The 23334-nt window shown below is 29.8% G+C and overlaps 1 protein-coding gene across 1 annotated transcript in view; it reads right to left on the reverse strand.

Annotated features, from left to right (window-relative positions):
- LOC129988925 (peroxidase-like) overlaps positions 1–23334 on the reverse strand; it is a 44987-nt gene that overhangs the window by 11228 nt on the left and 10425 nt on the right. Inside the window, exons 3-9 of the mRNA XM_056097210.1 lie at positions 19867–20063; positions 18183–18350; positions 15377–15517; positions 13248–13352; positions 11536–11643; positions 8391–8526; positions 1861–2217 (exon numbers count right to left, since the gene is read on the reverse strand). Coding sequence (XP_055953185.1) covers positions 1861–2217; positions 8391–8526; positions 11536–11643; positions 13248–13352; positions 15377–15517; positions 18183–18350; positions 19867–20063 — 1212 coding nt within the window. The remainder of the gene's footprint in view (positions 1–1860; positions 2218–8390; positions 8527–11535; positions 11644–13247; positions 13353–15376; positions 15518–18182; positions 18351–19866; positions 20064–23334) is intronic.

The following is a 23334-nucleotide window of genomic DNA, read 5'->3' on the forward strand; positions in this document are numbered from 1 at the left end:
TTAATCTATTATAAACCACAATGTATAAACATCCTTTGTGTATGAAAGACTGCATAAACACAAACGAAAGGGTGTGGATGGACACAAGTAGCTGATGCTGCTTTACTTACAGCATCGCTTATAAGAATATCTTCATAACCTTTTTCAGAACAATTACTAAACATTGTATCTATCAACTTTAATATACTTTTGGCTACTCAATGGTCTTAAATTAGTGAACAATATCAAAGTTTTCCAGTATTCATAACACATCTGATATCATAATAAATAACCTGAAGATATGAAGTCCACAGGGCAAATAATTTTGAATTATTATAAACGGATACATTCTGATGTTCCTGTAAGAAAAAAATTGGCCAATCAGTGAGACCCATATTGATATCATAATAACCACACTCAAGTTTGCTGAATGGACTCCTTTCATATCTAGTTCATATGTTCATGCCTCTGAAGTCGTCACTTTAGGCCCATATATGCATATATAAAAGTACTTTTGCAGTTTATATTATATTAATTAAATTTTTTGTACGCCCAGTATTCTAATTAATAATGATTAAATTCAATATATCCAGCTTATTTGTATTTTACATATTGTGGTTAATATAAAAATCAAAGTTAAATATCTGCTTTTCTCGATTTATATGGGCAATATATAGAACTTCTAATTTAAATTTTTATGAACGAGAAATTAAAACAAAAATTTAACAGTAGTCTTCAATGTGTATACCTTCTGTCATTTTTTTAACAAAATTATTACATAGTCAGAGTTTATTTTGTTGATTCTTGATTTATTCTTTGATGCACAAAATTACATAGATATTTGGACTTTTCTCAAATTAATTATAAAATGATTAATAAATAATTAATCATTTAGAAAAGATCCTATGGGAAATAAAATATGAAGTGACCACTTATGATTGAAATTGCTCTAGGTTATAATAGTATGAATCTATATTTACCTGATATTCATAAAATTAAAAAAAAATGTATTACTGAAATATTATTATTCGCTACAGTAAATTAGACATTTGCATATACTTTTTATTATATATCTTTTTAATCTAATTTTTTTTTCTTAATTACTGTCCTATTTTTTAATTTTTAATTAGTCCATACTTCTTTATTGCACAATTTTCTCTTATTTATTTATCCGATCCCCCCTTTTTTTATTTAATTATTGCCGACACACGTTCTAAAATAATCCCTTTTTCTTTTTCTCCCACGCCACGAGCGAAGGGACAAAAATCCCTAACACCTTTGCAGTCGTTTCAAAGATACCTAAGATTCCCTTTCCTGAGTCGGTACGTGTCAATAAAATCCATATCGGAATCTCATAATAAAACCATTAAAACGAAAAATTCTGACTTTGCTCTTGTATCACAATGCAAATAGACGACTTTTTATCATCGTTTCCTTCTAAATTATACCACCTGGGATGTTAAACTTTTAAAAGTTTCTTCTTTTTCGGCTATGATTTTGTAAAAGTATGTTTATATGTATCTATTTGTCATAAAAAAATTATTTTGTTGGGAAATAAATATGTTATTCATAACCGGGAAGTAGTGTGAAGGCTACAAGCTAGGGAAACAAATTTAAAAATAAAGAAGAGAGAAGCTATATGATGCATTTAATCGCTTAGAAAAAAAAAGAAAATGAACATATTTCTTAAGAAATAAAATTTATGCTGAATGTCCAGAAATTATATGACGAAATTTAAAATTTTTCATGCACAAAATAAAACATTTCAATTCTAGCCCAGTAACTATTAAGACACCAATAATTTCGAGCTTTATACTAAATTTTTCATGCACTAATAACAATAGCATAAAAATGTATAAACTAGTTTAATTGGTAACTTACTCGTACAAGAAATCTGTAAAATCTTGAATCATGTAACGGTCATATTGCTCAGCTGGAATTTGGCGTATACCACTGATTATTTCGGTCATATGTCCTTCGCGAATAAGAAGGGGATTTAAAAAAGTTTGTTTGAACCGAAGATTCAATGAACCGATTTCTCTACGAACCATACTGTGAAGTCTGAATGAACTGATTGCGAACTCGTTCCATGTACCAGGTATAACACTTGAATTGTATTCAATACCATTTTCACCTTCTGGCACCGTCAAATCGAATGCATCCATTATACGAGGTGTCAAAAGAATTGGTAAGAAGTCTTTGAAGAACATACATTGATGCTCTGCATTAAGAATCTTCCTGAAATAAAGAAAAAGTTTTTTAAAATATTATAATTATCAAGATTATCAACAAAAGAATTTTAATTTAGAATGTAATATAAAATCTAATTAACCATACGAATCATGCAAATAGTCAATAAATAAATATAAGGGCGAAGTTTTGAAAACACATTAATTATTTTGGAATTTTATTTGACGAAATTTTGCTGGAAAGAATAACTGCTGCCAGAGCCGGCTTCTCTATAAAGGAGCCTGGGTACAAAAACCCATTGGGGGCCCTAACTTTTTTAAAGTAAAAAAAATTACAAGCACTAATATATAATACTATTGCCTGTTTATTTAATGCGTCATTTTTCTTTGTTATTAATTACTTCAGAAACATGCCGGCGTCTTGGCACAGGGGCAGCGCGTCTTCCCCAAGATCACCGCGTCCCGGTTCGGGCATGGTTGTTCTTCTTCTGTATTCGATCTGTGAGGTGTGTGAATGTGCCCCCCCTGTGAAAAGGGGTTGTGCAAACGAATGTGACGTATGAAGTAGTTAAGTTGTACTCTAGACACTAGTTTACTCTTTTGAAAAAGCAAGAGATGCTCACTCGGCTTAAATCGCTGACAGATAATGGCAGCGGGTTTGTAAAGTACCATAAGTCACAACAACTTCAGAAATGTTATAATTTTTTGTAGTTTCTTTTTCAAAGTTTAGTATAGCAAGCGCATTTAAGCTTTCTGCGCACATGCGTGACTGAAGACAATTCTTTATTCATTTCAACTTGCTGAAAGAGCACTCAACATTAGTTATTGTAGTTGACATTTTAAAGAAAAGTTTTAACATAGTGAATACATTTAGGAATAACACATTATAATTATGATTTAATATGTATTACATTATATCTTTTGAGTTATATACATCCCTTTCATTCAAAAACAAATCCCATATCAAATCTATTTCCTGAAATAGGTTTTCGTCTATATCTTTGTTATTAAACTTTACAAAGGTTTTGGAACATTTTCCTAATTCTTGCTTTTCTAATGTTTTTTAATCAGTAATTAATTAAATCTATCTCTATCTATAGAATAGCAGTTTCAAATACAGTGTTAAAAATAACATTTAAATTCATCTACATTTCTATACTTCAAATTCTGCTATTTCGGAATACAATTTTTTACTTTTTCGAATTCTTGTTTTAGGAAAATGTTCTGAAATATTCCAATTACGTACTATCACTTTCGCTTCGTTTAAAAATATGTTAAATTTTGTTCTTCAATTTTGGATTTCAGTTTTAATTTTATTGATTCAATTAAAAGCCGAGTCAGCAACAATTTTTTTTGCTTGATACAGTTTATTGATAATTCTGGACAATTTATTAAACATAGAATAAACAGCATTTCTTGTATTGAATCCAATAGACTTTTAGTTTCAGATACCGCTGTATCATCGTTACTTGCGTCATAAAATTCTTCTAGGGCATTACAAGCTCCTTCAAACTGTGAATGCACTGCTTTCACCTAATCTATTTTGGCTTTCCAACGAGTGTCGCATAATGGTTTAAGGTGTACGTATACACTTGAAGATTTTTTAAAAATTTTAACTTTAAAAGTCCAGTTTTTTCACAGTAGGTCATTAATATATGTTTAAACTCATTTCAGTGAGAAAAAACCTATATTACACAAATTATTAATGAATTAAATAATAATTAATGGGCTAATTAGCCTATTTTTTGAAACAGGATATCTTAAATTCTAATTTGCACAGATACATAATTCCAGTTGGAAATGATGCCTAATATGAGTCTTCATGTTGTCTGCCTCAAACAAGTTATAAAAATATATAGTTTGTTTTAAACAATTTTTTCATTAACAATGAATAGAAAAAGCGAGATTTTTTCTGTCATTTCAACTTTTAAATAGCTATAAAAAATTTATTTCTATAAATATAACTTTGATTGAGTTACAAAACATCCGCTATTTCATACAGATTATTTTGATATATAAATAACTGTATTTGGTTCATTTCTTGTTGAGTTATGATTGTTTGAATGAAGCAACATTGTGGAAAAATACTATTCTTCATAAAATGATTTTTAAAAACTCCGTAACTAGAGTTTTTAATGAAAGTTCCTCAAGAAAAATAATTATAACTCGAGAAATATTTCGAATATTGACAACATCTTGGTATCGTCTGAAAGCCAAAGGATCAGACAACATTATTAAGCAATAAAAATATATTAGATATTTTGAACGATTTTCGAAGTGTCAAGTGTGTACATACACCTTAAGAGTAATGTTTAAATGCTTCTGCAGAATTTCCCATCTTTTTGTAGGTGCAGAAAATAAAAGTTACAAAAGCCAAGAAAAAACTTTTTTTTTCACAATAGAGGCTGTTGGAAACGGCATCGCAAAATAAGAGAGTATGATAGGCCAAGCACACACATAAATTACCTGAGGGTTTAGAGCAATTATTCTAGATTGTATACTTTTCTACTTCCCTTTCATGTTGTCACCGTTGTTGTGTGCCTGTCCTCCATAATCCATATTATCTAAATCAAACTGACCTAATATTTTCAATAGTTCTTGCTAGTCCTTCTCCAACACATCAATTATTTCAATATACTTTCTAAATAACTCACTTATAATTAATCCTTTCTTTTCAAAATTTACATACCAAATAATAACTGAAGTTTGTTCTTTATGGGAAAGATCAGGAGTACAATCCATTTGGATATTGTTGTGCATGGCGGCTTTTATACCGCCTTAAATTTTGTTACGGGAATCTATTCACAACGCAGGAATAATTTGTTCTATGTGTTACTATCTATGTGATATGTTATGCACAATTCTGATTTTCGAATTTTTCAGGTGGAATGTTTATTGTTTAAAACACTATTTTAGTTCTTGATCATTTTAAGGGCTCCCTCGAACGCGGAGTCCTTACTCATATCGCCCACCGCAACCCTCAGATGGCCGGCCCTGACTGCTGCTATGATAAATTGGCAGTCCAGCAGATTTCTGCGGGGCATTTCATTGCTAACTCTAAAAATACTTCACATTATTTATTGGTTTTTTTTTTCTTCCTAGAAAATAATTATAGGCAGGCGCACTATTTGTAAATTGAAATAAAATGGTGAAATATTCATTCAGAATATTTACTACATAATCTATAGACAAAAAAAAACTACAAAAATTGGCTTATCGTACTTATTTGGAAGTTAAGAATTCATTAAGAAACCATTTTTCAAAGTTTTGATCAAATTTTTAATTGATTAAAATTTAATCAAAATTTTAATATTTTTCTTAACTATATATATATAGTTAAAAAAATACAAAAGTTATAGTATACAAAAATATAGTATACAAAAGTTATTTTTATACTTTTTTAAAAAAATTCAGAAGAATTAAGATTTTTAATGATATCGATTTTATATTATCTAATTTAATAACTAGGGGGATATAAAATTGATTAGTGTTAACAATCTTTAATTATAATTATATATAATAACATATTAAATTTACATAATATTTGTAATATAATTAGCAATATTTAAATTTTTTTCTCTGAATAATAATATTTTCATCTAAAAATAAATATTAAAAATTTTTGCAAAATAGTTTGCATTAAATATTTGTATAGTTTTTATTTAATTTTCATCTTATTTTGAGTCTTAACTTCCTTGATAAAAAGATTCCTTCCTTGATAAACAATTTCAGTATAATCCAAAATGACGAAAATAATAAATTCTGCAATAAACACTTTTTAGATTCTTTGAGCCAAAAATAAATATATGTCATTTTCATTGAACAAAGTATATATATATATATATATATATATATATATAAATTTAATATAACGTTACATTTATCCTTTCCTTTTAGAAATTAAAAACTTCTGATACAGAATTTAATACTGAGTTCTCCATTTGATCCTATATTTAGGAGAAAGAAGAAAAAAAAACATTCATTATTTATTTACACTATTTATTATTTTATTAAAAGTTTAAATTGTGCAGTTGATGAAATACAGCATTTCTGAGAGTCGTCAGCTTTAAGATTAAATGTTTGACTTTAGAAATATTCATAGAAATTAATTCTTTTTCTGGTAGTGGTTTATTTTTTTATATGATTTTATAATAATTTTCCGCAGATTCGAATTTTTGGAAGTTGCAAAGGATCTCGCCACCTTGGAGAGTATATAAAAAGGTGAAGATCTGGCTTCTCCCACTGATGACGGGACATACTTCCTTAGGGAAAGGTTGTACCGTGACCGGTGATTGCTGTTGCGGAGGTCCGGGCATTCAGTATTTATTATCCGTGTGCCTTCGGGCGGGTCTGAGAGTCAGTGATATGACTTTTCCTAATTCTTTGTGGACCTCCCGTTGGACGAATTTTCTTTCGTCTCATTCCTATTTTGAGTAATATATGCAAAGGAATGCGCAAAGACAAATGCGCAGAGGATTTATCTGATAATTGAAGTAATTGCCTTTGAATAATTATAAAATAATCATTTGCCATTATTTACCAACAAGGCGCATACGTAGTTAAGTCAAATTTTAGTAACATACTAGCCGCCTTTGGCGACCAACCTGTTCGCCAATCTTAATGTTCGTTAAAATTTTAATAATGAAATATTTTATGCAATTCCAATTTAATAGATTCTTCAGCAAAATATTTTAAAACTTCAAATTTTGATAGTCATATAATTCACTCATAATATTATAAAGGCCTTCAGTCATAACGTCATAAGTATCTCTAATTTTCTGTTACCCCTCGTAGAATTTATGCTTTAAATTAAAGTGTAAATGATTAATCTGCAATTAATATAATAATATTTTTTACTGAAACAAAGCATTTTTTTTAATAATATGATTACTGATAATAGAGTCACTGAGCGTTTAAACTTTATGGGCACTAAAGAATATCTTTCTTAATTTATGTAATATCTCAAGAATTTGTCAACAAAATTTTCTCAGATTCATCAAGAACAGATCGATTCATTAACAATGTTTAATTTTAAATGCATCAAACACTAAGAAAATAAAATGAATCGTTTAAAATAATCGGTCGAAAACAGGTTTAAAAAAACTACTTAAAAAATGATGTACTTAAAACTATAAGCATATTCAAAAAATATATAACTAACATAAATACAATTTACTTACAAAAGCATGCAACTAACCTAAAAATAATTTAAATCGTCCGTTGATAATGGTTGTCATGGCAACAATCGGAACACAATGAGCATGCGTGAATTTTCTTCGCCAATTACGGTAACGCAAATGCGTGAATTTTTCTACGCCAGTTGGGGTAACGCTATGCAGATTATACATTTTTAATTTCCTTTATTCCGTGTTATTTTAATTCAAAAGTACTTCAGAATGAATCTGAAACATGGGTTAAATAACAATGTTTCATTTTAAATGCATAAAACATTAAGAAAATAAACAGAATCGTTTGAAATAATCCGCCGAAAAATATTAACCCTAGCCTCATTATTGTTGGGAGAAAAAAAATACTGAAGCCTTACTCATTTGGCGGTGGGAAAAATGGAAGATTTTTTTGGCGAAAAAGTTGGCGGTGGGGAAAATGGAAGATTTTTTTGGCGTGAAAGTTAGTTTTTAATTAATAATTAAAATTCTAATTAAAATTTCAAAAAAAGGGACCCCAGGTGCACATTCCCGACCTCTAAGGTATACATGTACCAAATTTGATAGCTGTATGTCAAATGACCTTGCCTGTAGAGCGCCAACACACACACACACACACATTGAGCTTTATTATAAGTATAGATTATAATTTTGGAAGTCTAATTGCATAATTATTAATTCAAAAAACAAAAATGTAAACATAAATATTGTTTATATATATTCCATTAACCTCTTCACTAACAACGAATCCGAAGCCCAATCCGGCGAAGCAAGTTCTACACTAATGGGTCGGATCTGTTTCTTTTTCAAATGGGGAACTAAGGACATAAAGCGAGGACATCTTTAGCGATAACTTGCTTTACATCCTGTAGCCTTCGTTTGAATCAGAAAAAGTTTCTTAAACAGCCGGGTTGAGTCAGCTTAATAGTAAAAGGGTAAAAAACTTCAAAACAGTTGCTGTTAGCCATAATAATAATGCTTTTGAACCACTCAGCATATATTAAAGATTTTAATTGCAAAGCAATTTAAAGTATAAAAATTATGATGTCAGTCAAACCTGGTTTCTTGAAATAGCTTTTCTTCTCCCCAGTGAGGATTTATTTTCTTCAGTTCCGTGGCGAGTCTGTTATGCTCTCGCAGGAAAATGGTAAAATGGCTCATCACAATAGTATGATGGTTTATACGTGGATCAGCTGTCATAGAAAAATAAAATTATTACAGAGAAAGTTAAATTTGATCGTTGTTAGTTAATTTAATAGAATATACACTCTAATCGTGGACACTAATAGTATCCACTCTAACAATTCATTTCGAAGCCGAAGGAATAAAGGAAGCTCTTAAAGATAAATTATAAGAACTTCCTCATGATGGCTATTGAAATAATCTAAAATAGCGAAATTATATTAAGAAAATTATTCTTAACGCATACATTTTAAATAAAAAAGAAATTCTAATTTCCTGTTATTGTAACTGAATGAGTCAAGAAGTTCTGAATTTCATTATTTTAGGACAATCAACGGCTTTAGCTTCCACCTGATACTGATTGATTGGCAGATTTTCCGCAGAATAATTATTGGAATTGTTTAAAATCGTTTGATAATATTCAAAACTTCAAAACTCGGTTGATTTTATTCGCAAATGTGAAAAACTTTTTTTAATGTTGTTTTAATTGTTTAAAATCGTCTGATAATTTTCAAGACTTCAAAACTCGATTGATTTTATTCGCAAATGTGAAAATCTTTTTCTAAAATGCTAATTTGTAAGCCCTATTTTGCAAGAAATAATTAATTGGACTGATGTCTATATAAAAATGAAGATTTTTTTTTATTTTTTGATAGTACATTTATTGATTAAAATCTCACAATATATGTGTGTGTGTGTAATGATATTTTAAACTCTAATTTCAATTGTAATTTATCTCCAAAGTTTTATCGTAATTCAGCCCATAGTAACTTTATTCTAAAATATTCTCTTATTTCCTTATCCCATTTCACTTTTTCTACTTAATTCAAGAGAAACTTTGTAAAGTTGCTTTCATCAGCGGTTCCCACGCTCTGGATAAAAAATTGCTGATCTAAACAAATTCTTTTAAAAGATCCCTTGATTTCCCTTGTCTAAATCGGCGCGTTTGAGAATTCCCTATCATAATCTTAATAGTATATAAGCACTGTGAAAAATACTCTCCTTATCAAAATATGGTATATAAGACCAGGGATAATTTATTTCACTTTCTGCTTGCCTTTTTCGTGCTTGTGCCGCTTTGTGAGCGGAGGTGTCTTGTCCGCACCTTTTGTAAATAAATATGTCCTCCCCCCCCCCCAGGGATGGATTAAGCGAACTTAAAAATTCAAAGTCTCTTCACTGTCTTCGAAACTGTCTTCTGCTTCAAAATATGCCACTTTAAAGTTTAGAAATTTTTAATCCACGATCAGATGAGATCATATAAATGAAGAAAAACTTCGAATATAGGAAAACTAAAAGATTTTTCTTTTTGCATTATCAGTCACTAATTCTGCAAAATATACGATAACATTCAATAAATTTAAATTAAATTGATAATTTTTTTTATAAATATTGCGGAATTCGAAAGTGATTTTTTTTATGAAACAGAATACACAGTGGCGTCATTTTTATGAGTTCAAATTTTAACAGAATAAACGATTACTCATTCTAAATTTTAGAAATGTAAAAATAGCTTACAGCCACAGAGAATACACAAAATTATGAAATGTCAGAACTCTAATAAATCGGGAAGTAAGTAGAAAATGGACTTCACATTTTCATCTTTATGATCTTGATACACTTTCAAGTTACAAGGGGTGTTCAAATGAAAAGGTACGAAACGACACTGTGGGTATAAAAGACTTTATTCAAAGTATACACCATAAGCCTGAGCACAACAATCCTATTGATTAACGAGCCGAAGGATTCCTTGTTTCCAGAATTCATGTGACCGTGGCGAGATCCAGTCTTTCACAGTATCCTTGAGTTCAGCGTCCAAGGTCCATTACTTGTTGAATTCCTCGAGCACAGAAAAACCATTAATTCCGATGTGTACTGTGAGACACTCCGACTCCGCGTGCACACACGTCTCCAGAGTCACATACGCAGAACTAACCAAGTGGGAGTAGCTAGACCCTCCGCCCTACAGCCTGGACATGCCGACCTGCGATTTTCATGTGTTTGGTCTCATGAAAAAACATTTGAAAGGGAAGCGCTTCAACTCGGACGGCGAACTCAAGGACGCTGGGAAGGACTGGGTCTCGTCACGGTCACAGGAATTCTGGGAATCACAGGAATCCTTCGACTCGTTAGTCAATGGGATCGTTGTGTTCAGGCTTATGGTGTATACTTTGAATAAAGTCTTCATTTATACCTACAGTGTCGTTTCATGTCTTTTCATTTGAACACCTCTTTTAAATAAAATTGCATAAGAAAGTGAAAAGCACTTTTGCATTTCTAATCAGAGCAGACCTGCCTCTGTTATACAAGAAAGAAAGGGATAACTGAATGTGTTCAGTTTGGAATGGATATTGTGTAATTGAAGACCATGGAATTTTATTCTTTAGATTTTTGTGGGGAACTTAAATTCATTAATCGAGTGCTTAAGTCAGAAATAGGCATGGAGAAATATTTTTTGTATTTAAAACTTGATCAGCCAAACGTTCATATAGCTAATAATGTTGAGCCAAAACTGAATGAATACGTTCACATATACTGACAGATTATGAATTCTTTTTTTTTTTTTTTTGGTTTTGATTTTATCTTTCCTACTCATATTCTTGTTACAAATAGTTGTAAAATTCTTGTTGCTAATAGTTGTAAACAATTCTGACTGTAGAAGATAATATCGCACTGATTCATGCTCCTTGCTATAGATTGAGATATGAAAGGTTTCGCTGGCAAATTAAAAAAAAATGGCTATTCTAGGTTAATCACCAGAAATCTTGTGAGCAATTTGAAGCATACTGAATAATGATAAGAAGTAGAAGCGTTCTGAATGCGCCCATGTTACTAGCGGCAATACAAAATATACAGAACACAATCGCACATATCTCATCCGTTTCTGAAAGATGATGTCATGGAAAATTCATGCGACTGGTGAACGATGAAAAGTGTAAAAAAGAATAACGAAGCTTTATTCCACAAGAGAGTACGAAAACACAAAATCAAAATACAGATGAGGTAAAACCTCCACTTACCTCCCTTGAAGCAAACTGAATCATACCCTACTGGACAGAAAGGATCATCTGGATTTTTCCCACGAGGTAGAAGACAACCTACACTTGTAGCTTCATATTTCAGTTGTCCTAGAATAAATAAAACATCAAGTAGTTGATTTAAAATGGTAAGACTTAAAAAATTATTTTAAAATTTCAAATTGGATATGCGTTTTATTTACAAGAATAATTAGAAATTTAACATTTAACATGATTTAATATTTTAGATTCTTTGGTACTTTTTCATCATTTAGCATTTAGGTAAATGCTTTATCTATAACATATTTTTAATTGAAAACCAACGAAAGTTTTTTTGTTTTTCTAATTTGTGGTACCTGTTCTTTTCACAAAAATTTAAATCATTTTGATGACAGAAATTATCTTTATCAGTTAATTACAAAATGTTTCTTTAAAAGATTGCAAATTGGAGTAATTCATTACCAAACTAAAGAATAACTATTGCATTTAGACATCTACATATATTTTTTCTCTGTTCGTTTCACAAAATTTTTAACCATGTTGATGAGGGAAGTTCTCGGGATGAATTAATCGTAAAATGTATTTTTAAACATTTGCAAATTGGAGTAATTTATTACCAAACTGAAGAATCACTATTGCATTTAGACATCTACAATTATTATTTGTTCATCTTAAAAGCACTTATAAACACAAGGAATAGGAAAATTTGCAAAAAAAAAAAATCATAAGCTGCTATACATTGTAAATTTAGGCTCTGTACTGTAAGCAAACGATATTAGGCCTGATGCACTTCATGTAATTCAGCCATTCGACTGCACGGTTTGTCATGTGAAGAATTGCTTATTAAGAATGAAATTGAACCTAGGATTCAAAAATATGCTAACAAACTCGCCACTGATGAAAAAGTGGTCAGCATAAAATAAGTTTAGATGTATTTTAACTGAAATTCAAATTTTTCGCTATATCATAAATTTATATTTAATATTTATATTATTGTGTTCGAAATATAAAAAGAGAATGTATTGCAATCATTAAAAATTTTGACCTCGAGATCGTTTAGAGAGTCTCCCCTTTTTAGATCTTCCTGAGTCCGAAGCACGTATTTTCGAAATTATATTTCTCTGTTTGGCAGTCTATTTTTAAACATGATTATGAAAAAAATCGAAAAGATCTAAAAGGATGGAATTGTAGTATATAGTCTTTTTCACCAAAATTACACATTTCTACCCAATATCGGTTTTTCAATAAGTGCGAAACACAAAAAGCGCCAAATTTTCTCTGCTTGCACTGTTGTCTTCTTGTGTCTCTATGGCATACTGAAGCCATGATAAATTATTTCTGGACAGCATTGTAATTTCCATTTTGATTCCCTGCCTGGATACAAAGAAAAGCAAGCGCTTGTGTATTCTTGTGGTCCTTTCAATAAATCGCCAAAAAATGCAAACTATTGCCAAATCGGTGTTGGTGATCTTGACGTAACCTAGAAAATTCGTCTAGTAACTTGGAAATGTAACCGTCTTGGTATCTTATATATTATGGAGCTTGACAATCCTATTTAATCTAAAAATCTTGAAATAAAAACAGGGGGGGGGAGAGTAGAAATAAGCAAATACCAAAAAAAAAATTAGGATTTGCCATATTGTATTTGTTTAGGAGGAAATGAAAGAGAAAAAAATTCCTATGTTATTGCCAAAAAGTTTAAATTTTTCACCAACCTGTTCCATCTAGGGCCCTCGCTTTCATTGCCCCTTCTTTACTGTTGCCATATAATTGAGACTCATCCAGATGAGCACTGGCCTCGTTCGGTTGTGCTCTCCTTGCTAGAAAAATATTAACACGTTGAAAATCTAAATCTTACATTCACTTTATTGCTATCTCATCATTGTAACACTCATTCATTTTGTTACTTGACACATTTATTCACCGTTTATTGATTTACCATATCAATGCATGGAAATTTGTTAATTATTGAGATCAAACAAAAAAAATTTATAAAATTATATGTCTTAATATTATTTTTATTATATGTCAACTTTAGCAGATTAGTTACATGGTTTAACAGAGCCGAGATGAGATGGCGGGGAAAGTAGCTTTATCAAGCTGCCGATCACATTCCCTTTGTATTTCACTATATATATATTCACTAAGTGACCGATGGCTCTTCTGAAAAAAAAAGCTACTTAATATATGCTCATTTGTCGGAAAAATATTTCATTAATACCTTAATGGATACCTTAACCAGTTTAAATCGGTTTCAAAAAAATCACGAGACTTCTCTATCTGTCTATCTCTCTCTCTCTCTCTCTCTCTCTGTATATATATATATATATATATATATATATATATATATATATATATTATCTACACTCTTTATATAGGGTCTCTTTATATATATATATATATATATATATATATATACAGGGTGTCCCAAAAAAATGTATACACATTTTAGCAGCTGATAACTAAGTTATTTACTGACTGAACCTATTGAACCGAGTGATGGTAGACAGACTTGAATTTGAAGAAAGGAAATTTATTCTAAAATGCTACTGGAAGTATGAAAATGCAGTAGAAGTGCAAAGACAATTTAAGTGGGAGTTTAACAAAGAACCACCTACACGAGTGACCATGACTCGAATTAGAGATAAGTTTGAAGCTGATGGAACTGTTCAGGACGTCCATAAACCTGCAACAGTTGTTCAATTGAGGGCAACCATTGAACATGAATGTACGAATATCCCAAGGGAATTGTTCCATCATGTGTGCTTCTCCATCGCTTCGCGTTGTCAGCAGTGTCTGGAGCAGAACGGACATCAGTTTGAGAACATGCGATAACAAAACAATAGAATGGTATTTGTAGAATCTTTTACATGTTGAAAATTATTCGAATTATAATAAACCCTAAATTTACAATTATTTAAAGTGTGTATACATTTTTTGGGACACCCTGTATATATATATATATAATGATAATTTTTTTTAACTTTCATTGTCAATTTTTCTAGCTGGCAAACAAAGTTTCTGGAGCTCGATCAATTTTGTGATAGAAAAAAAACCAAAAAAAAAAAAAAACCATCGTTTTTCTAAATATCGACACATGTTTAATCTGATAGTTCCGTGACAATGTAAGAAGCCTCCAAACGTGGATCGTTTCTGCTTGGCGATCGTGTTGCATTTATGCATGCATTAAAACAATGACCCCCTAACTTCATTTTGTGACGATTTTGGGTTTTGTGTGATTAAAGATAAAGTAGAAAAAATATATTCGTTCCTTTATCTTTAATCAAAGACCCTAATACCATTTTGACATTTTGATCATTCATAGCGTATTGGCGGATGCCTCTTTTAGATTTAGTTTCTACCGATATTGATTTTATTTAAACCCTTCCACATGATATGGTTAGCGTTAAGGTGGATTTGCATACAGCCAGCTATAAGATTCCAGTAAGTCACGCATGCGCATAAGAAAGATTGCTCATGCGCTGAGAGAGCGGACAATAGCAAGTTGACGGGACTCTTTCACTATATGTATAGTTTCTACGCATGCGTGGTCTTATTCGATGGTTTGTAGCTAGTTCAGTATAAACTCACCTTAACGTTGTAGATAAACATAGATTCACTCCGTTAGAAAAATATTTAGATTATTTCACAAGCAATAATTAGATTAATAAAGGAATATCAAAAAATCATTTCAGGTTGCAGTGTTAAAAATCCAAAAATAATTTAATATAACAATCTGGAAATGTACATTTGATTTCAGTGCTTAATTTACACATAGATTTTTTGAAGGAATAGAACAAATTGTAAAAAAAAAATAGACCAACAACTTTTTTTTTTTACTTACATGATTTGCAGGAACATTCTAAGGTTCTCTGAAGGTTTATGCAAGTCTTGTTGAATTTGGAGTAAAACGGATCATCCGGTTTTAGTTTTATGGGGATGCATAAAGGATTATCGGCATTCTCTTCAGAGCAACAGCTAATTGCTACAAGAAATATTAATCACTGAATAAATGAAAACATTTAAAAAATACTCTTTTATTAATGCTATAAAAAAATGTATTTTTATGACCAAACTTATAATCACATGGCGCACTGACAGAAACACTTTACAAAATATTTTATATATTAATTAATTGATTGAGTTTTATTCAAATTTCTGCTAATACCCACAGGAGTGGTCTTTCCAAAACTTCCTCGCATACTTTCTAATAAATTCGTCATGATAAAAAATAATGCCTTGTATGGCATTGTCGTACAGTAATTACGAAATATTTTTTAATTTGACATTAGCATTTTTACTGAATCTATCGCGTCATACTTGGCGACTTATTTGGAGATTAATTCCTGACATTCCGTTAATAGTATTCAAAAATTGAATATGTACTATAAACACTTATTTCTCCACCGACTGAAAAAAAAAGATATGATATAAAACTTCAATTGTAGTCACAAAATCTCATACAAAATTGATATAATATTTGATATATATATTTATCAATAGCAAAATTTGGTAAATATGTTTAAGTCACTGTTTTTGAATTATATATTTCTAAAAGTATGACCGACCGACAATTGTTGGATTTAGCTCCAAATTTGCAGGTTTCTCACTGTAGATGATAAAAGTGCTTATTGAACTTATATTCGAACAGTTGGACAAACGAACTTCCTCCTTAGTACTACAAAAATGTATGTCTAATTTGCGACAAAGGGAAACGAGCTGGGATCACATCCCAAAAGAAATACAACTTTATTCTTGGGGGCTTGTAAGGGGAGATTAGGGCTGTAATCCCTTAATATAAAATAATGCAGTAATAAAAAAAAAGATTCGAGTTTTCTTCGCTTATATTCACATTTATATTAAGCCGTTTGAAATTTCACCGCCAAATTCAAAATTACGAACTTTTAATTATCAATAAACCAGATAAAAGTAGTTTCCATGCATAGAAACTACTTTACTTCACTGTTTTTGAATTATATATTTCTAAAAGTATGACCGACCGACAATTGTTGGATTTAGATCCAAATTTGCAGGTTTCTCACTGTAGATGATAAAAAGTGCTTATTGAACTTATATTCGAACAGTTGGACAAACGAACTTCCTCCTTAGTACTACAAAAATGTATATCTAATTGGCGACAAAGGGAAACGAGCTGGGATCACATCCCAAAAGAAATACAACTTTATTCTTGGGGGCTTGTAAGAGGAGATTAGGGCTGTAATCCCTTAATATAAAATAATGCAGTAATAAAAAAAAGATTCGAGTTTTCTTCGCTTATATTCACATTTATATTAAGCCGTTTGAAATTTCACCGCCAAATTCAAAATTACGAACTGTTAATTATCAATAAACCAGATAAAAGTAGTTTCCATGCATAGAAACTACTTTACTTCACTGTTTTTGAATTATATATTTCTAAAAGTATGACCGACCGACAATTGTTGGATTTAGATCCAAATTTGCAGGTTTCTCACTGTAGATGATAAAAAGTGCTTATTGAACTTATATTCGAACAGTTGGACAAACGAACTTTCTCCTTAGTACTACAAAAATGTATATCTAATTGGCGACAAAGGGAAACGAGCTGGGATCACATCCGAAAAGAAATACAACTTTATTCTTGGGGGCTTGTAAGAGGAGATTAGGGCTGTAATCCCTTAATATAAAATAATGCAGTAATAAAAAAAGATTCGAGTTTTCTTCGCTTATATTCACATTTATATTAAGCCGTTTGAAATTTCACCGCCAAATTCAAAATTACGAACTGTTAATTATCAATAAACCAGATAAAAGTAGTTTCCATGCATAGAAACTACTTTACTTCACTGTTTTTGAATTATATATTTCTAAAAGTATGACCGACCGACAATTGTTGGATATAGATCCAAATTTGCAGGTTTCTCACTGTAGATGATAAAAAGTGCTTATTGAACTTATATTCGAACAGTTGGACAAACGAACTTTCTCCTTAGTACTACAAAAATGTATATCTAATTGGCGACAAAGGGAAACGAGCTGGGATCACATCCCAAAATAAATACAACTTTATTCTTGGGGGCTTGTAAGGGGAGATTAGGGCTGTAATCCCTTTATATAAAATAATGCATTAATAAAAAAAGATTCGAGTTTTCTTCGCTTATATTCACATTTATATTAAGCCGTTTGAAATTTCACCGCCAAATTCAAAATTACGAACTGTTAATTATCAATAAACCAGATAAAAGTAGTTTCCATGCATAGAAATTCCAAGCTTTAAATGCTGTTCCTTTAAAGTTTTCATCAAATTTTTAAAGATTATAACAGGGGATTCACTATTAGTAATCTAGTATTGTTCTAGTGTTAAATATTTTATGTGTAAAGGGTAGGCTTTTACTACGGAATATGCGAGTCAATTTTAGAGAGTTCTTTTTCTCTAGTTAATTAAAAAAAACATGGGAAAACTAAAATCTAAGAAAACAATATTTAAATTAATTTTTGATTTTTTTTAAATCGAATAATATGGCATTAATAGCATGGCATGAATTAGTAACTATTTACATGGTATGATTTAATAATTAGTAACTATAACGGCATTTATCTGCAAATTTCTTGATTCAAAGAACATTTCGAATTTAAAGTGTCATTTCCACAAAGTTGATATGTATACTTACGAGGTTGAGGAGATTGAAGAACATCTAATATTGTAAATTCTGCAAATTCAAGGAACTGGAAGGTCACATTGACAGTAGGCCTATGACGGTCTTTAAAAATTTTCAAAGTAATCTCTCTGGGTTCTGGCAAAGGCCCACCGGTAACGGACTTTCGGAAGCCACCGTAACCTGGAATGATTAATAGATTTCATAATAAAAATAATTTTTAAAAGTTCATGTTTAATTTAATCTTGATGTAACGGCATTTTTTAATCATTTTTGCCGACTCAAATTTGAGTATGCTGCGAATTTAAATTCAGGTATTCTTATAATTTTCAAATAAATTTTCGAACAGAAGTCAATTTTTTCAAAGAAATTGCCATTTAGACTCTATGGGCTTAAGTTATTAGAAAAAAATTAGAATAATTTATTTAATTACACGTTGCCCATAAATAATTTGAACTGTTCGAAGGAATCTGTAGCTGAAACTAATGAAATGAGTGAAATCAAATTTCTTAAACACACAATCAAAGGCAATGGGGTAATGAATTAAAAAAAAATTGTCTAAAAAAAGATATAAAAGAAATAAGAGTTTTCAAATAAGGTAGATTTGGGTGCTGTAAGCATGAAAACATTGATATCAGAAATTAAAATGAAAGCGCTGAAAATTGATTAGAAATAATTTCACTAATAACCTAGTAAAAAAAAATTAGAATTTCCAAAATAAATTACATGAAATATGAAATTTACAAAAAACTTTCTATTATTTATCAACTATAGGTTTAATAAAAGAGTCATTTGTAAAAAAATGATTAATATCGGCACATTTTCAATTTGCATTCATTATTTGTTTTTGAGATTTTTAAATGGCAACGTCTTTTTTTAACTAAATTCATTGCCCGTGCCTTCTACTTTCTGCATATAAATTTTGGTTTCATTCAACTCCTTAGTTCTAGTTCCAAACGTTACCAAATAGTAAAAGATATTTTCTGGCCATCATGCATGCATAAATTCCATTTTATTATTAATTTTTTTGTGTATGTATATGTGTATCAATTATTCAGATTTCAGAATATTTTAAAATTATCTAAGCATATATATAGCATAATGATATTTTAGGCTTAATTCGTCGATATTTTATTTTTAAAAACTCCCTTAAAACGCAGCAAACGTTTATTTTTAATATTTAAACTATTCAATAAAAATATATAATAATTTAATGGAAGATCAACAGTCTTAATTAATTTAAACATAATAATTATGAATAAATTTTTCATCAATTCCAAATCTAATAATTTTGACTGACAAATAGCTAAATTTAGACTAAGTTTATACAAATTCAGAATACAGTATAATGAAATTACACTTCAAAAGAAACAAAATATGTAATGTTCTCCAAATTTATAAAAATGAGGATTTTTTAAAGGCTTTCTGTAGATAATACAGCAGAGAATTCTTCATGGTTTTAAAAAAATTTCATTCAAGGGTTTTAGATGTCACAAATTACTTGCCCTTTTCAATATTTAGTTTAGATTACGTATTGAACGTAATAAATTCCAATTGTAGACAATGAGTTTATATTACTTTTAATAGTTTAATCAAGGATTAGATAAAAACTCGAATGGCCCACTAAGGATTTCGAATAAAAAATTAAAAAGCTACCTCATACCGTATTAAGATAAAATAATATTTTGTTCTCACTTACCATCGTAAAAAGGAGGTAAGAATCGTTCGTAGCATTGATTCGACATACCAAACCTTGAAGCGTGCGGATTGTTGCAAGAACCATCGTAAGTCCGGTACGGGTATGAATAATCACATGGAAGGGGATCCTTAATCTGGCATATGATTCCCGGATAATGATAAAATATGTCTGACTTGCAGCTCGAATTTTCAGATGGTCTGTCAAAGATAAAGAAAATCAACTTAGTCAAATGCATACCCACAGTAAACAAATTTAATGATTCTTCTCTCAGAAAGGTTTAGTAGTAATTTGAATTATATAAATCATCAAATACTTATAAAAAGATTCAGAAATTATTGGATAAAGAAACTTATAACTTGGTGCTAAGCAAATCAAAACGTAATGCTTCATTTTCCAAGAAATTAATTATCTTAATATATATAAATTACGTGTCCCGTTGTTTGTCCGCGATGGACTCCTAAACTACTTAACCGATTTTAATCAAATTTGCACACAGTGTGCAGTTTGATCTAACTTAAAAGATAGGATAGCCCTTTTTTTGAATTTTTAATTAGAATTTTAATTATTAATTAAAAACTAACTTTCCCGCCAAAAAAAATCTTTTCATTTTCCCCACCGCCAAAGGAGTAAGGGTTCAGTTTTTTTTCCCAACAGTCATGAGGCTAGACTTAAGATTTTTCGGCTGATTATTTGAAACGATTCTATTTATTTTCTTAATGTTTGATGCATTTAAAATTAAACATTATTAATGAATCGATCTTTCAGATTCATTCTTAAGTACTTCTGAATTAAAATAAAACAGAATAAAGGAAATTAAAAATTTTTAATCTGCATAGCGTTACCCCAACTGGCGTAGAAAAACTCACGCATTTGCGTTAACGTAACTGGCGTTGAAAATTCACGCATGCGCATTGTGTTCTGATTGTTGACAATATTATCAACGGATGATTCTTGATTTAAATTATTTTTAGGTTAGTTGCATGCTTTTGTAATTAAATTGTATTTATGTTAGTTATATATTTTTTGTATATGCTTATAGTTTTAAGTACATCATTTTTTAAGTAGTTTTTTTAAACCTGCTTTCGGCCGATTATTTTAAACGATTCGTTTTATTTTCTTAGTGTTTGATGCATTTAAAATGAAACATTGTTAAGAATCGATCTGTTCATGATGAATCTGAGAAAATTTTGTTGACAAATTCTTGAAATATTACATAAATTAAGAAAGATATTCTTTAGTGCCCATAAAGTTTAAACGCTCAGTGACTGTTTTCAGTAATCATATTACAAAAAAAAAATACTTTGTTTCAGTAAAAAATATTATTATATTAATTGAAGATTAATCCTTTCCACTTTAATTTATAGTATAAATTCTACGAGAACTAACAGAAAATTGGAGAGATACATATCACGTTATGACTGAAGGCGTTTATAATATTATGAGAGAATTATATGACTATCAAAATGTGAAGTTTTAAAATATTTTGATGAAGAAGCTATTAAAGTAGGAATTGCATAAAATATTTAATTATTAAAATTTTAACGAACATTAAAATTGGCGGACCGGCTGGTCGCCAAAGGCGGCTAGTTGTATTATAAAATAAAATCAGCTTATGAAAAATCGGTTAATGTACTTCAAATCTGGAAACTAAGTGGATTGTGGAATGCTAATTTATATAATGTTGCATATTAAAATATTGATTTTTGCTGTCGATTATATATCTACAATAGAGGCTCGATAACAGAATTAGAATTCAGAATCATTCAAAACTTGACTTTTACAGACTAAATTAGAAATTATGACTTCTATTTATTTGTGAATATATTTAAAATCTAATACAAAAGAAAATACTTGCTTTTATCTGCAATACTCTTTAACTTTTTTGAGTGAACTTTGATCCTTGACATTGATTTGAATAAATGTGGTAAATCTCGCAACCGCCATAAAATAAAAAAAAGGATATTTGATACACTGATTTAATTGATAGCGTTTCTATTTTATGAGAAACGTTATAAAGAATTTATTTGGACGATTTATTTATTTATTTAATATTTATATATTTAGTAGAATATTACTTTATTCTCTTATATCGCGTGAAACAACAATTGATTTCATAACGATCATTGTCCGGCAAGATGATATATTATAGTCTCTAATTAAATGTATTATTTTTTTGTCCTAATATTTTCGTTTTATTAAAATTTTATTCTATAAATATTTCAAATTTATTTTTTAATTCTTCAGATTTTTTTAACTTATATATTTTTTGATAAAAGCTAATTCATGCATGTTATTGGTCTCCTATCGTAGTTTTGTAAGGATATCAAAGAACTCTAATTCAATATTTAGAAACAAAAACTTATATATCTTTATTGCATGAATCTTCTTGTATCGCCATTGTAAAAATTTACTCCAATAACACTTTTGATACAATTTCCTGAAAAAAATAAAGAAATTTATTTTTAAAAAAAAGAAAAATTCCCATTCTCTTGCACCAAATAGGGTTAACAGAAATACCGATTAATAGATACATGGACAAATAATTTCTTTTTATTAGAGAGTGATAGGCGAAAGATCCAGATGTTTTTGAAGGAAAGTAGTCTCAATTTTGAAGATGGCAGCACAGTTAGAAGTATGCCAATAAATTATTATCTGACCGAAACAACCAAATCAATTAGGATATTTTTTTCAGATCACAGGAAACATAACTGAAAGATCAATGGAATGGAAAATTATAAAAACTGAATGTATTGCCTGACGATGTGTATACAATTTTTATGATGTGCATACAAAAAAGCATAAAAACCGATACAAATCTGGATATGCCGAGTTTTTTTCTGACAATAATAAGCTCACTGAAAAAAATATTTTATGCTAAATTCTCATAACTCAATCGTTCAAGCATAACTAACAGCAATAGATTTGGCAGTTTATTAGACTTTTGAAAGTAATAAAAATATTTATGTTTTTTCAGATCAAAGGACAACATCAATGATGGTTAAACATTAGGTACAAATTCTGATATGAGTTTTGAAAAATCATTTAAAAGGAATAAATATAATCTGAGATGGCCGGTTGATTTAGGTAGGGTCTCACGCCAGTTAACTATTTTTTCGTATTAGCTTTTGTTACCTCCTTAAACAATTGTATCAGTAACTCAAGAAAATGAATAAAAAGATTGTATCAGCGACTGACAGCTGCAGTGTTTGGATAACAATTTGATTTTACGACTCACTGTTTCCATATAAGAACATACGACCCACTGTTTCCATATTGAGAAAAATGAGAAACGAACAATTATCGATGCAAAACGTAACTGATTTTGGATCAATTAAAAGAATAGTTTTAACTAATTTTTGTTTCCAAATAAGTGGTGCCATCTGGTAATGAATTCCAGAACAATTAATACGATTCAATTTTATCTATAACAAGTCACTTTTGATTCTTCGTTTTCCGCCTTTTTTTTTT

Source organism: Argiope bruennichi, chromosome 10 (assembly GCF_947563725.1).
Source record: "Argiope bruennichi chromosome 10, qqArgBrue1.1, whole genome shotgun sequence".
In the NCBI taxonomy this organism is placed as follows: Eukaryota; Metazoa; Arthropoda; class Arachnida; order Araneae; family Araneidae; genus Argiope; species Argiope bruennichi.